Below are 15,077 nucleotides of genomic sequence, written 5' to 3'. Positions count from 1 at the left end.
TTTCCCTGCTGCCTTCCTCATAACCACTCTAGGACAACCCCAACTAGCTGGTAGCCCAAACTACCTGCAGACCAAGGCACCAAGTCCAGCAGCTGTAACAGCTCCAGGCAGAAGCAGGCAGGTCCTACCAAGAGGAGGCGGGCCAGGGGTGGGTCTGCACTTCAGATAACCTTCCCCGGTGGTCTCACTGCCAACCACAGCGCACAAGTGAACACACCATTTGCGCCTTCACGTTATTTCCTAATGTGTTTCCATCACGGACGTAACAACCTTCATGTCAATATAGGGCCTTAAAAAGTCTGCTGCAAAAGCAGCACTTTTGAAGAAGTGCTCAGAGGAGCACCTCTCCAGTCCCCTCAGCTAAGCCACTACTTCTGGGTCTCTGACCCATGGGGAACTGGCATATACACTAGGGAGCCAGGCCGCCAGCACCACAGGAAACGGGTCTGAGTGTGGCTTAAAGGTGGAAATGCACATTGGGAATGCTGCCTTTGAGTGCAAGGAACCAAATCATAGTAATAATTGACCACCACTTTCCGTTTGTTTCCACAGCCGAAAGACTGACAGGCGGGAAGTTTTCAAAAGGGTTCCTGCATTTGAAAAGGGATAGAAATACAGGAAAATCTGACAGAAGTGGGCCCAGAGTTGCAAACCTGCTCAAAGGCAGGCCTCTCTCTAGTTAGATCTGGACTGATTGCTTTAGAGATGGCCAGGACACTGGCTTCACCTCGTGATTGTCTAGTTCATATAGCTGAAAACCTATTTGCTCTATCATTTTTCAGAGGATGTGTATTCTTTAAGTTTCCCGTGTTTCCCTAGAAAGCCTGAGAAAATGCTCTGGGATGTCCAAGAAGCAAGTGTGCTGTAGGATGGCATTTCTCAAAATCAGTTTGTGGGGTCACCTCCTTCAAAACCACGACTGAATGAAAAGCTCTGGAGTTGACCCTCAGGAACCTGAAAGTTGAACACACCCCACAATGATGACTATTCATGCTGAAGCTGGAGAACCTCTGGCAGAGTGGAGAGAACAGGAGTGTCAGAGCTCAGATCTCAGCAGCTCTCCCACTAATGAGTTTGGCCACTTTCCACAGGTTACTAACATTTCTGAGCTTCAATTACCTGTTAATTAAAAGAGCAAAATAATATCCACCTCAGAGAGTTGTTGTGAAGATGAACGGGGCCAATTCAGGTAAAGGCCCAGCCCGCCAGGCCTAAGAAAGGAGATGGGAAATTCCCTCTAGTCACTCGACCTCACACCTGGAGAGGGCAGACATGCCAGCCTATCAAAGATGCAGCAAGGAGGCTCCTTGCAATATACAGCATCCCAATCATAGAGTACGAATTCACTCCAGAGGGCTAAGAACAGTCATGCCCGGGAGCCGCTCTGATGCCCAGGAGCCTCAGGACGTGGGTGCCCCAAGGACGATCCTATACATACAAAATCTTGCAACCATGACTCCCAGAGATGGGAGATTCCACTGAGGAGGCTGCTGGGACAGCTGTGGTCTTCTTCCCAAAGGGCCTGTCCTCACAATGGCCAGCTTTCCTGACCCTACACTTGGCTTTGTTCCTTGGAGTTGCTGGTTCCTGGGTCTGACTGCCCTTCAACATCACGGCCCTTGGCGTCTGGTCTTGTGCTTTTGTTGCCTCTGGGCACTTGGCTTTGGTGTACAGACTAAGTTGCAGAGTGGTGAGGAACACTGAATCTTCCCTCTGCCATGGAGGGAGTGTGTGTTTGCCTTTTTTGGATTTAACTTTAAAAATAGATGTAGTGTTTTACCCTTAATAAGCTGAGGTCTATACAATGCTTTTAACATCCAACTGCAGGAAATACATCTATTAGTGGTACGGGAAATATACCTATTAGTCTGGAGGTTTCTCTCGTTTGGGAGATACAATGCACACACTAATTTTAATTGATTCAGAATTTGTTTGAGAATTCCAAGCAGATATCTGGTATATAAAAGGGGTCCAATAAATGTTTCCTACATTGAATGGAGTTTAATTTCTAATCTGGGAGACACCAGGCCTGCAGACTGTGGGCACAGAGTGCAGACTTGTCCTGTGGCGCATGCAGGTCTCCCCCGAGTGAAGGGAGGCTGCCCTAGGAGAAGGACCTAAGCATGGCCCAGCTCAGCTTTCAAGAGGCTTCTGGGAGCGTGTTTTCTCTTTAGGCTGGGCTGGGGGGCGGGGGGCATGAGGCAAGTTCTTTCAGTTCTCACAGGCTCCACTTATCCTCTCCTCTGTCCACAGAGACACTAGTACCTGACCTATTTCAGAGTTGTTTTGAGTTTCAAAGAAAATCGATACATATAGCCCTCCAAGAAAGAAATAAACAACACACCATAAATAAGACACTAGCTAAGCTGTGTTTCCTTTCTCGCTGTCCCGTAATACAAAGATGTTAAGTTTCTTCCCACACTCGACCTGGGAGCAGGAGAGCTGCTTGCTGAGGGTCCCTGGGACATGTTTGGGACATGTTTGCAGTTTTCTTTCTGAGGCTGTCAGAAGTTGTCTTGCATTCAGAGGGGGCCAGAACTGGGACATCTGAAGCCTTCCATTCGGCCCTCAAAGCTGGCAGCCCTCTTACAAAGTGAAAACATTATAAAAAGCCCAGATGATCTCATAGGTCTTTCCTACCTCTGAAACAGATGGTGTGATTCACATACATTTGACATAAACGTACCAGGGTTGTGATGATTTGCCTCATTATGCTCAGTGGAAGAGTGGATTAATAAGCAATAATATGGTGACAATGTAAAGCATGACCTCTGATTAAAACAGAAGGTGGGAGTGGGTTGTTTCATGGTGAAAGCAACGCACTATGACTCAAGGCTCTGAATTTCTAATCACAGATCTGTAACCTCGTACAGTGGCATCCGGAGGCTTGCTAGAGGCCTTAATTTGTACGTGCTGGCCACCCATCCCTAACAGCCTTGTAATAAGTCCTTCCTCTGAAATTAATGGTTAATAATACTAAAGAGAGAGCCATCAGTAAAGACTGCCAAATGCCCAGGATGCCTTAGACAGTAGCCAGGCTGTTAGCTGGAGCTGCTAGAAAAATGCAAATCCCACACTGCTTTTCCCCTTCCGGTCAACCATCTACCCAGGCCAGTGCTATCCAATGGACTTTCTGCAAAGAAGGGAATATTTTCTACTTACTCTGTCTAGCAGCAGGCACCACTTGTGGCTATTGAGCACTTGAACTATGGCTGGTGAAGCTTAGGAACTAAATTTTACATTTGATTTAATTTTAATTAATTAAAATGTCTACATGAATAGCCACAGGTGGGTAGTGGCTGCCATACTGGCCAGCACAGCTGTAGCCAGTTCAAACCTCTTCAAGGCATCTGCACCAAGGTGAGGTTGAGAGAGTAGTAAAAAGTAAATGGACTAATTAGTCAGTCTTTGTGTGCAAAAGAGGTTTTATTTCCTCCCTTTTTTTTCAAGTTGTTGGGAGGAGTGGCTGAAACCCCCACACTTCGGTAGAGCTATTTCCCTCTCTTTCCATGGGTATTCAAATGAGAAGACTTCTAAACTCATGAAAAAAAACTAAGCTAGACTGTTTTACTCTAAAGCAAAAACTCTTCTATACTCACCAGAGAAAATAACCAGTAAGGTAAGTTTCAAGAGAAGCATCAGCCTCGCGTTACTATTCTCGGATCACCTCTGAGGAGACCTCCAGAAGCACAAGCAATGTCCTACGGTGGATGGTTGCCTGTCACAATCCAGCTTTGGCTCCTCGGCCCCCAGCTCTAGCTCCACACCCCTGCCCCACTAGACACGTCCACTGATAACCAGAGTCCAATTCACAGACAAAAGTGTCATCTCCCATTCCCTCCAGACATAGGGTGTCTTTTCTTTTTTGCCTCTTTCATGTAAATTCTGTGGCAGGAAACCCTGCAGGACCCCAGGTGCAAAGCCTTGCCTCTGATGGCTCCTTGCTGTCTTCTGGCAGCATTCCCACGCCCTGCACGAGAGGGGTTTGAACAGACCGTGGCTGCTCTCCCTAGTCTACGCCCTCACCCTTGGCGTGAACTCACTCAGGGTCTACATGGTTTAAAGAATTTATTCTTCCTGCACACCTTACCTTATCATTGCCCTGGCTTTGGTACATTTTTTCTTTCCACGAACGGTGCATTCCTCAGGTATTCTAAGCTTGAATAATGGAATAGAGGTTTGGTCACTGTAATTCTCTCATGAAATGCCCAGCCGAGTGTCAGATGCAATTAGGGGCTTAATTAGGGGCTACTGATACTTCATGATAATGGATAAAAGACTATTAGACTCAATGGCTTTTTTTAAATAGCTTTGGGATTTTAAGGTACTTTTCAGTTCAACATAATCCAGGAAACAGTATCTTTAGCCCTGCTAGGATTCACTGAGGGGAGTGGGTCAGGCTTGGTCATTTTTTATTTAGCAGGACCTCAGAATGGGTCATGTATTTTTCAGGTTGACGTCATGATGATTTGAAGGTTAGGGCAACAGCCTTGAACTGAGCGGGCAGCTGCATGACTGGCAGGGGAGGAAGAAAGATGGCATGATAAAGATATTGTTGGACCTTGTTTCCTCAACAGTGAAATGGAAAGAGAATAAAAATGCTTATTCATGAAATAGTCACAGTGCCCTGCTAAAGACCAGTAAATAAGACTATCACGACTGTATGAGGAACTTTGCAGCTTATCAAGTCGGGAACCGGGAACCAGGTGAAAGTAAAGTGCATGATGAATAATGGCTCATTATAGCCATGCTTCCACCCATCCCCCCATCTTCTAGCTTATCTCCCTGCATGGATATTTTCCACGGAGATTATTTTGAAATAGAAAACCATTCATTCTGCTCCCAAATTCATCCCAGCTGAAAGACTAAAGTGTAGAAATTTAATTAAAATTTAATGCTAAACTAGTAAAAATACTCCCTCTTTTCCAAGTTAAAAAATCTATAATAAACAATAAGGCAGTGATTCTCAAAGTGAGGTTCTTGGATCAGCTGCAGCAGCGTCACCTGGGAAAATGATAGAGATGTAAATTCTTGGGCCCTAACCCCAGACCTGCTAGAGCAGCCAGCCTGCGGGTGGGACCCAGCAATCTGTTTTACAAAAAAACCTCCGTGTGATTTTACAGGAACATTTGAGAACCGCTGCTTTAAACCAAATGGTGGAATCACCAAAACTATTCTTTTTTTATTTTTAAACATCTTTATTGGAGTATAATTGCTTTACAATGGTGTGTTAACTTCTGCTGTATAACAAAGTGAATCAGCTATACATATATATATATCCCCCACCAAAACTATTCAATGTTTTGCTACATTGTACTAAATGAGAATCTCCACAATGTCAATTTTTTCTGAATTCTACAAATAAGGTTTGACTGAGCACTAAACAGGTCCAGCCAATGAATAATCCCTAGCTCTGAGTTCTAACAGTCCTGCACGTCGTGCTACCTGGGATCTGATCAAGCCTCCCCTATACTCCCTGGGAGGCACCAGGGCAGGGCCGGCTGGCATTTCTGTGCTGAGACACACATGCTCATCTGCTTCCCGGTGGGAGTTGGAGGGGTTTCTAAAGGGGCAAGGAGGGGGACCGGTGATATTGAAACTCTATGAATTTTCCATCATTTCTTTTTGGGAACGGGAACAAACACTTAGTACTTTTCAATCACTACTTCACATAACAATCAAAAGAAAGACAGTGCCTACAAAATTTTTTTAAAAAAAGGTCATCTTTGTTGATAGTTGCTTGTCAGCTGCACTAAGTTGCTCATCCCTCACTGTGAGTACGGGTGATGACAGAGTGCACGCCTAGATAACTCCCTGCCCATGTGTCTGTCTGCTCATTTTATAGATCCTCAATCCTCAACCACACTGCTCATTTGCCAGTACCTTTCAGGCACAGACATCTGGCTTTGCCTGGTCCTTTCCTATTGCTCCACAACCAGCCTCAAGATTGTGAGGGGAATTATTAAGACTTTATTGTCCAAATGATCCAAAGGCTTTCGAATTTCTATTTGATAACAGCGTTTGCTCATGTAACCTAGTCTTTGTGTGCCCCAAGAACACAAGGACAGAAAAGCACCAGATGTACCACTGCATTTTATCATATTTTTCATCACAAGAAAAACCTCCATCCTGAGAAAATTGGAAATGCAAACACTCCTCAGTAACTTTTCTTGCTTTAAATCGCACTTCTCATCACGACCTATTACACCCACATAGTCATGTGCCATAGGCACTGCACAGTCTCCAACATTTCAAAGGCTCAAGAGCTATTTTTAAACCCCAAATGCAATCTAGGTTGCTATTCTATAACACACTTTTTAAGGAAGAACAAAGTAAGAGAGCAATTTTTATGCATGTGGGCAGTTCGCCAACTCACCGAAAGATTGAACACAGCTGTCGATGAGATCGTCCAGGCTGGCTCCTTTGGCTAAATGTCCCAGAGACACCATCATTCGGAACTGGGTGATCTGGGCCAGGCTGGGATGGCAGGGGAGGGGGCTGCTGGAGGGCTTCCCCTCTAGTCTTGCTTTAGGGGTTGCTCGGCAGCCATGAGAAGGTTTCCTGGGGAAAGTGAAAAGGCAGGGAGAGTAGAGCAGCCAGGGGACGACCACACTGACAGCTCTGCTCTCTGCACGCAGATTGAAGAGGAAAGGAGTAGAGATAAGACAATTAATCCCAGGAGTTGGGCTGATAAGACATACCCCTCCCACTTGGTAAAGGCACTAAACAGACTGGTTAGCTGTTAAAGAGACATCTCTCACACTAATAGCAAGGTGAGACTTCAGGGTTGCAAACAGGGCTCCTCAGCCTGGGGTTAGGATTGCTTTGGCCTGCTTTCTCCAGCTCCTGAAAGGAAGAGGCAGACGCAAGACTATTCTTGGCAGTTTCTAGCTCCTAGCAATACATTTTTATTTTAGCCCTGAGACCACTGACTTGGGTCTTAAGAATTATTTAAGTTTGGTCTCATCTTCAGCTAAATTCATTCGTCTTGAGCAACACCAGAGTTACTGTAGAAAGTCAGGTGGCCTCAGAAACATCTTTAAGGATTTTGGGGGAGAAGGCAAAGACCCAGGACCCGTGTGCAGGGGGTGAGGGTTATGGCAGTGGTGTTTAGATTTTAATCTAGCCCTTTTTCACAAATCTTGGTTCTAAGATTCTGTTTTTCATTACTGATAATCATTCTGAGTCATTTTTATCATCAAACATTATTCTATCAAGTCCTTACTGATTATGAGAGCTTTATTCCAGAAGTGAATACAAAAAGACAAGTCTGAATCTCGAAATGGCTTTAGAGCCCAAGAGGTCACCTTTCTCCACTTTCACTTAGCTTTATCTTTGGTCATGACCTCAAGAGAATAAGTCAAGGTGTTTGCAAAATGATATCAGTAGGTTAATTAAGCATTTTATTTTCCCTTCCATCAAAAAAATAAACATAACATACAGAGACATATCTATAATCTTTGAAGGTTTACTAGTGATACGTGTCGTTGCTGATTAACTCCTTTGAGTAGATTCTCCTCTCCTTACTGTGGCTTTGGCTATTTCATGTTTATTACCAAAGAGAAGATGAAGAAAAGAAATATATCAGAGATCCATAACTTTAACTAACCACTATATATTTGATAAACACATGATGGCATTAATTAATCAATAAGTACTTATCCTATGAGCAACACATGTGTGATAGGCCAGAGAGGACCAGTGAGATAGTCTGTGAAGGTACTTTGCAAACTGTAAAACATACTCATTATATGTTAGTTGTTGTAGTATGAAGGTGATCTGGAAGTTCCTTAATACAAAAATCTAGCTGGAGAATCAGAACCAGCCCAAGAAAAGATAACTCTATAAATCTTAAATAACTGTCCTGTGAGTGTCAAGGGCAAGAAGTGTGATGTTCTCAGAGGAGGGAAAACCAGTTCTAGGTGGAGTGTTGAGGAAAGCTTCTCGATAAGATGTAACCTCACCCAGAAGGGGCTGAAGAAGTAGTCAGATCAAAATAAAATGCTGGGGCACACATGGATTTTGGGAAACCACCCTGTTAAAAAGACAGTGGGACCGCTCAGTACAAAGCCAGACTCGTGAAGGGAACACCCTGACCTTCGAGTTCCCTTTCAAAGTAGCTCCAGAATGCTGGTCTGGCATTGGCTGCTGCCACCTGTTCCAACCTAGGATGGGCTCAGTGAAATCCAATCAGAAACTGGCTCTTGGGAATCTGCTAAGCCAAGGCAGTGATTTCCGAAAGATCAGGTTGGTGTTACAGGACTTGATCAAGTTTCTGGCCATTACTGATTTTTACCCAGGCCCTGTGATAGCCCCAAGATCAGATCAGCATCTGAAAATGAAAGAAAATAATGGCCACCCTGAACTGAGTACCTTTGATATGGCAGGCTCTGGGCTGGGGATTTACATGGTCTTCAAAGCTTACAGCCCAGAGAGATGTTATCTCCATTTCACGATGCTGAAACTGAGTCTAAAAGAGGCTGAATGACATAGACAAGGTTGTAGAACTCATATGTACTTGATCTGGGATTTGTACTTGGCACCTCTCTGGTTTGGTTTAATAAATATTTACTGTGCCTGGGAATATGCACCTTTCACTACATCAGAATTAGCAAGAGGAACTGAAAGGGTCAATTCAACTTAAGACAAAAGTAAAAACCTCCAAAAGCATAGCTGATAACATAAAGGCTGAATCTTGGGTCCAACTTCTTTTTCAGGTCCCCAAAAGTCCTCAGACCCCAGAGCTGGATGGCCCCTCCATGGTCATTCTCCAAGCCCTTCACCCACACATGAGGAGGTCTGGGCTCGGAAGGGCAATGTGACTGGGCACCAGTGCAGACCCAGGTAGAAGCCAAGCCTCCTGTGTCCATGCCATGCTCCCTTCCCTCCGCAGAAGCAGTGATGACTCTCTAAACCTGGCACTGGTTGTCCAGTGCTGGGATAAGTTAGCTTTTGGCCTTAGCTGCTGCCTCTTCACCATTAAGACCTCTACCCAAGGCAGACTTGGGAAAGATGAAAACAAAGTCCTTCTTGTTAGAAGCCTCTTCTTCTCTTAGGCCTTCCATATTACTTCTCCTTAGCCCCAAGAGAAGAGGCCACGGCAACTGGAGGCTGTCTCCACACACAGCTCTTCCCGCTGGGGCTGGGATGTGGGTGTCTACCTCTGTCTCTCATCTGGCCAGTCCAGGGAAAATTCCATTTTCTCCCCCAGTTGGTAGCATCAACAATTCAGGACTCCAAAAACTGCCCTGGCTCTAATTCTGGCAATGTTTCCTAATGTCACCTGTAGGGGAAACCACTTTGGTGCAGGAGGTGATTCTCAGAGGTAGATGCTTTTATCAGCACTAGGAGGGACTGGTAAAATACAAGCAGAAAGAATGAACTTGAAGGGAGTATTTAGGGGACAGGGAAGGGAGGGTGAGATGCAGTTGGGGGGAGGCCGCTGAGACTCAGAGGGCTTGGGCAGGAGAAACCAGGGAGAAGAGAAACTGCTAAAACCCAAATAGCATCCTGAGAGGTCAGGAAGATGGGGGTTATGTGCACCATAAACTAGGAAACTGGGCAATTTTGCTGTGGAAGTCTCTTGACTGGCTGCTATGTGACAAACCTTCAAAGTGTTCTCTTCTGGTGAAATGGCTGTAGATAAGGATTTATAAAATGCTTTATTTTAGACATAGAATGCATTCGCCTCTAAGTCTGCAAAGGCTTATGTATTTTTAAAGTAAAGTAGGCAAATGTCTCCTCACCAGCTCCCTCAAGTATTTAAAAAAAAAAAAAAGAAAAGAAAAAAAAAGCGCCCTAGAGAAACAACTTGAAAGTGTTTCCTGAGGCTAAAACTGGCTAAGGCCCCATCCAGTTTGCTGAAGGAGACTGACAAAACTCTGAAGTGGTTCAGGTGCAATCCACTCCAGCCTCAGGTATCTCAGTGGAGGTCACAATTTCGGGTTGAACTTTTCATGAAATTCAGCCCAGAAGAGTAAGGGATGAAATGGACAAAGAGAACCAAAGGAAGCTTCCACAACTTTCTTTGCAGTGGAAGACGGCTTTTATTGACTTCTAGCGAGGATTTCTTCCAGTCCTGTCCTCTCCCCATTCCCATAATACAGACTCAGTTGAATGTACTGAAGCTCCTCCTCTCAGTCCGGTGCAAGGCAAAGTGCTGGACCTTCACGGTACGTGACGGGGTGGGGGAGGGCGTAAAGGACCAAGAACTTTTAGATCCATAAGGTCCAGCAGGGCAACACTTCCTGCCTCGACTGGGCACGGCCAGGAGCAACAGAGTCTGCGTGGATGGAGGTGGGGAGAGCACAGCTTTCTCGGCCCTATGCTGAGCCCAGGCTGTCGCCAGGCAGTTGTCTAGTTCTGGCCCTTTGGGGGACAAACTCAAAGTTGCCCGGCCCCTCCAGGCCTCCTTCTCCTGCCAATAGCTTTTACACTCACGGTCACTTTTCCTTCATCTTCTGTCACCCCCAAGACACTCCTAAAACATGTCTCTAGGATCACGGTGGGTGGAGGGGAGTGCAGGTTTCCACACAGGTGGTTATGTGGCTCACTGACCCCTGAGCACTCCTGGCAAAGGCAGTTGGCCTTCTGGGTCCGGCCCGACGTCCGCAGGGCCGGACGGGCCGCCAGGTGGCGCTGCCGGAGCTGCGGCAGGTGCAGGGGGCGCGTAAAGTCCGCGAGTGGGAGTTCCAGGGGCCCGGCGCCGGGGGACCAGGTAGCTAAGCGCGATTCCGGGGCTCGCCGGGCCAACTCTGGCCGCGCGTCCGCACAACCGGGCTCCCTCCCCAGTCCGTCGGGCGAGACGCGCATGGCGCTCCGGGCTCGTCCGTCCCTCGAGCCCGTCTCCACCGACTTCGGCCGACACTTCGGCCGAGACCACCGGCTGCCGCCGTCCGCACCCCGGGCCCGCAACTTCCCCGAGGCGGCGGCGCCGTGCCGGCCCCCCACCCCACTTCCCATCCCGGCGAGGTCCTGGGGCCGCGCGCGCTGTGGCCCCCGCCCCAAGAAAGGAAACGGGCGCCCCTACTCACCTCGGAGCTTCTCTCGCTTTGCCCAGGGTGCCCATGGCCGCAGCCGCGCTCCAGGAGCCGCCTCACCCAGCGCGGCGGGACAGGCTCGGCGGGGTGCGGCGCATCGCCACCACCGCCTGCCGGGCCCCTCCGCCCCGGCCTCCTCTCCCAGGACGCCCGACCGCGGCGAACCCGCAGGCACAAACTTTGTGTGAGCGCGCCCCCTCGTCCTCCTCCTTGCGCGCGCGCGCGCACACACGCCCGCTCCAACCACCTGACAAACGCTGATGTTATCGCCGAGGAAATGTGTGGCGCTGTTCAGCTCTTCCCCGAAAACTGCCCGCATTACTCGGTAGCCCCCGGAGGCCTGCGCCTCCCTCCAATCTCGCCTTTTACCCCTGGCGGCTACTTCTCCCGGCCCGAGGCTGAAGTCGGAAGCGGAGCTGGAAGGGCGCGGAGGCTCCAGGTGCCCTCGATATCACCAAACCAGAACCAGGAGAGGGGTTGGGAGCGGGGCGGGGGCGGGGGGGAACCGGCTTCACCTGGTGGCTCTCGGGGCAACGCCCCCTCCCCCGCCCCCACCTTCCCGAATTTCAGTCCAGTTTCCCGAAGATCCCTCGTCCGCGCGCAGGCTCTCTGGTATATATCAGAGCCCAGAGTCGGGGGTGGGGTAAAGAACGAATACACGGTTGTGGGTCCGCCTTAGCCTGTGCCTTCGGGTGTCTTCTTGGTAGCAATTAACAAGACTGGTCTGGAGATACGAGCTCGGCACCCTGCGGGAGGCAGCGAGTGTGCAGGCGCGCTGCAGGTCAGGCGGGACACAGCTGCCTGGCGTCTGTGGATATGGGAGAGAGGGGGTCAGGGCTGGGGAGGACTTTCTGACGGAAGATCTGGTCAGAAATGGCTGCCTACCCCTGCTTGCCGAAAAGATAGTGATGACAGCAATAGCTAATGTTGACTGAGTGCCTTGTGCTAAGTGCTTTCTGTACGTTCCTCATGTACGGCGTCTCCCCCAAATACCAAGAGGTCACTGTTTTAAAGATGAAAAAAATGAAGGGTTAGAGAATAATATGCTTCCCATCACACAACTAGTACACAGCAGAGAGAACCACGACCTGGGCTGAGATCTGGCTGACTCCCTGTAATCGCTGTGGGATTGTCCTAATAACATACCCATTATCAGTGTCACATGCCCTAACTCTAGTCACATTAATAAGTCCCTTCCCAGCCATAATGTTCTGGACCTTAAAGCCTCATACGTATATGCCACCTTATCCTAAACACAACAAACAAACAGTTCAAGATAGCTTACAAAGGTGTGTAAGTCACAAAAAGAAGTGTATGAAATGAAATGAAAAGTGAAAATTAAAGTACATAAAATGGAGCCAGAAATGAATTTTTTTTTTTTTAATGCATCCCATAGAGTTCAAAACACTTGCTACAAGTGGGACCAAAAATTTGTCTCCTGGATTTCTAGCAGTCATGTTCAAAAGGGAAGCCTTATCTAAAATTCAATTTCTGTCACATGCAAGACAAAAAAAAAAAAAAAATTGCTCAAGAGATCAACTCTTTTGATTCTGAGCGGTAAGAAATTTCTCCAGAGAATCCTCATGAACATTGTGTAATAGAACCAAGTCCTCAGTCACAGCCATACACATAGAAGGAACATTTGGATATTTAATAAATATTAAATTATGACACTCTTCCAGAATTACACTGTATATGCATATGTATACATGCCAAATGGATAAACACGTACCTTTATATAAATGCATAAATATATGTAAATGTGTTTAGATAGGCTACTGGGTGTATACACACTACTGAACACAGTTGCAGGCAGTTGTATGCAGCTATACACCTGCAGTTCATTATGTAATAAGTATAGAAATGATTAGCTATGAGTTCATTCGAGAAACAAGTCTTGTGAATCTTGCTGAGTTTTCTAAAGAAAGGCCTGCTTCTACCTAGGAAGTTTCTTCTGCTCGGGCTTCCTGAGAGCTCTGCATTCCACTTGCACCTGATTGGGTTTCTGGGCCCAGCTGAACTCTTTGAAGAGGCTTTCTGGCTGTTCCTACTTGAGCAATTTGTCTTTTCCAAACACCTAAAAAATTAGAATTTAGCTCCATCTCTTTCTTCATCTTCTGCCATGTGGTTAGTCTCCATGGTGCTGAGACACCTCTACCTCAGGAACAAAGTGCTCCTTCTTTTCTCTTGTTCTCTTATCCTCTTTTCTGCTTCTCCAGACTCTTTGATAGGCAGTAGTCAATGTCTCTGTAACAGCTGAGAAAGGTTGGGGACCACTGTTGTCTTCTGCTCACCCTTTGGGTAAGGTCATTCCTTGGGACCCTTTCTCTTTTATTCTTTCTTCTTTCAACCAGGGGCTCTTAACTGATATCCCCAGACCTTTTACTTGGCTTTTTGGTGAGTATCTGCGAAGCCTCTGAAACTAAGAACACCTGTTTTCATCAGATTTTCTAAATGATCCACTAGTCAAATCCGGTGGGTTTTTTCAAATTAGGTGTTTTTAATTTCTTTCATGACTTCAACAGGACCCAAATGACTCCCATGTCTGAATATCTAACCTTGATATCTAACATCCCAAACCATATTTCCAACTGGTCGCCTCCCAGAATTGTCCCCCAAGGGCTTCCTCTCCATCTCCACAGCCACATGTCTTGGCCCCAGTTATCTCTGAACCTGAACATGTGTCATAGCCTCATAAATGGCCTCCCTAGTTATAGAACCTCCTCTTTGATCCTTTTTTCATGTTGTTTTCAGAATTACCTGATCATGTCATTTCTTTGCTTCCAAACTGCCAAGGAATTCTCCAGTTGCCTACAGAATAAACTACAAACTTCTTAACGTTGCTCACCTTCACAACTAACCTTACCTGTCCAGCCTGGCCTCCAGCCATGCCCTCCCAGGCACCTGACCTCTTAGGTTGTGACTTGGTCAACTGCTGGTAATTGCTGTGCCCCGTGCCCTCACAAGCCTCAGTGCTCTTGCTTGTGTATTTCCTTCCGCCTGCCATCTCTTTTCACCTAGATCACAAAGGCACAGTTATACCAAACGCATAGCAGACTGGCAAGTTGCCCCAGAGGGCACACGCAGGGCTGCCTTCCAGAGGCAGGGGGTGCAAACCCATCTTGCAGAATCTGCCTGATGACTGGTTATGCTTGGAGTACCTACTGGCCACCACAGCTTCCACTCTGTGGTCTAACATTTTGTCATCCATTTGAGATACGTTCACTGTGTGCCTACTTAGTGTCAGATGTTGTCCTTGGCGTTGAGAATCTGACAGAGAACATGACAGACAAGAGCCTTGTTCACATGAGCTTACGTGTCTAATAAACAGACAAGTCCAAATATGCTAGGATGTTATACCCTGATCTCCAGGAGCTGCCACCGCAGAGTTGGGTTACCCCCGCTCTCATGGGGACACCATGGGGTATACCGATTGAGGCACCCATATGGACCAATGAGGACAAAGCTGCCACATTTAGGGACACACAGCTCCACAGGAGAGTGAAGAGAGATGGAGAGAGAAAAGGAGGGAGGGGATGTGGCACCATCCTTTCCTCTCCTGCTGAGTGTTGCTTCTGTTTCTGAGACAGGGAGAATTGGCCTCATTATTTTATTATTATGACTGGCCATCCCACACTGAACACTGTACATCCCTGCTGCTGCTCACCTTGGACCAAAGCTAGGGAAATTGCCCACGTGAAAAGCAGCCACTTTTGCTCCGGACCTGTAGTTTGGGGGCTTACGGTTGGACTCCTGCATCTTTCTTTGTCCTCGGCATCTTCTTATGGAGGCAGTGCATGCCTCTTTGGGAGTCTCTCTGTCCATGGGCCAGCTCTTCTGGAGAGCGTTCTACCTCCTTAAGGTCCCCCCAGGATTCTCTAAAGGGAATCTGATGAATGTCATATAAATGGTATTTTAAGATATCCATTCTTGTTTTCAGCTGAAGTTTGCTGCTCGTCTCTGTTGAAGCCCCTTCTCAGGGACCCTCCCCCCCCCCCCCCCCCCGGCCGTGTTTTTTTACATCATGGAGACCCTCTC

The 15,077-nt window shown here is 47.3% G+C and overlaps 1 protein-coding gene across 3 annotated transcripts in view; it reads right to left on the bottom strand.

The window, feature by feature from the left end:
• RASGRP1 (RAS guanyl releasing protein 1) overlaps positions 1 to 11,155 on the bottom strand; it is an 83,985-nt gene extending 72,830 nt beyond the window's left edge. For 2 of the 3 annotated variants that reach the window (XM_007460192.1, XM_007460193.1), the window contains exons 1-2: positions 11,034 to 11,068; positions 6,377 to 6,561 (exon numbers count right to left, since the gene is read on the bottom strand). In XM_007460192.1, coding sequence (XP_007460254.1) covers positions 6,377 to 6,561; positions 11,034 to 11,068 — 220 coding nt within the window. Of the gene's footprint in view, positions 1 to 6,376; positions 6,562 to 11,033 lie in introns of all 3 variants that reach the window. The other variant, XM_007460191.1, reaches the window with a different exon arrangement.
• Positions 11,156 to 15,077: the final 3,922 nt, after the last annotated feature.

This window comes from Lipotes vexillifer, unplaced genomic scaffold, assembly GCF_000442215.2.
Source record: "Lipotes vexillifer unplaced genomic scaffold, Lipotes_vexillifer_v1.1 scaffold408, whole genome shotgun sequence".
NCBI lineage: Eukaryota > Metazoa > Chordata > Mammalia > Artiodactyla > Lipotidae > Lipotes > Lipotes vexillifer.
Note: the sequence above shows the minus strand (reverse complement) of the source record. Positions and strands in the feature narration are given on the sequence as shown.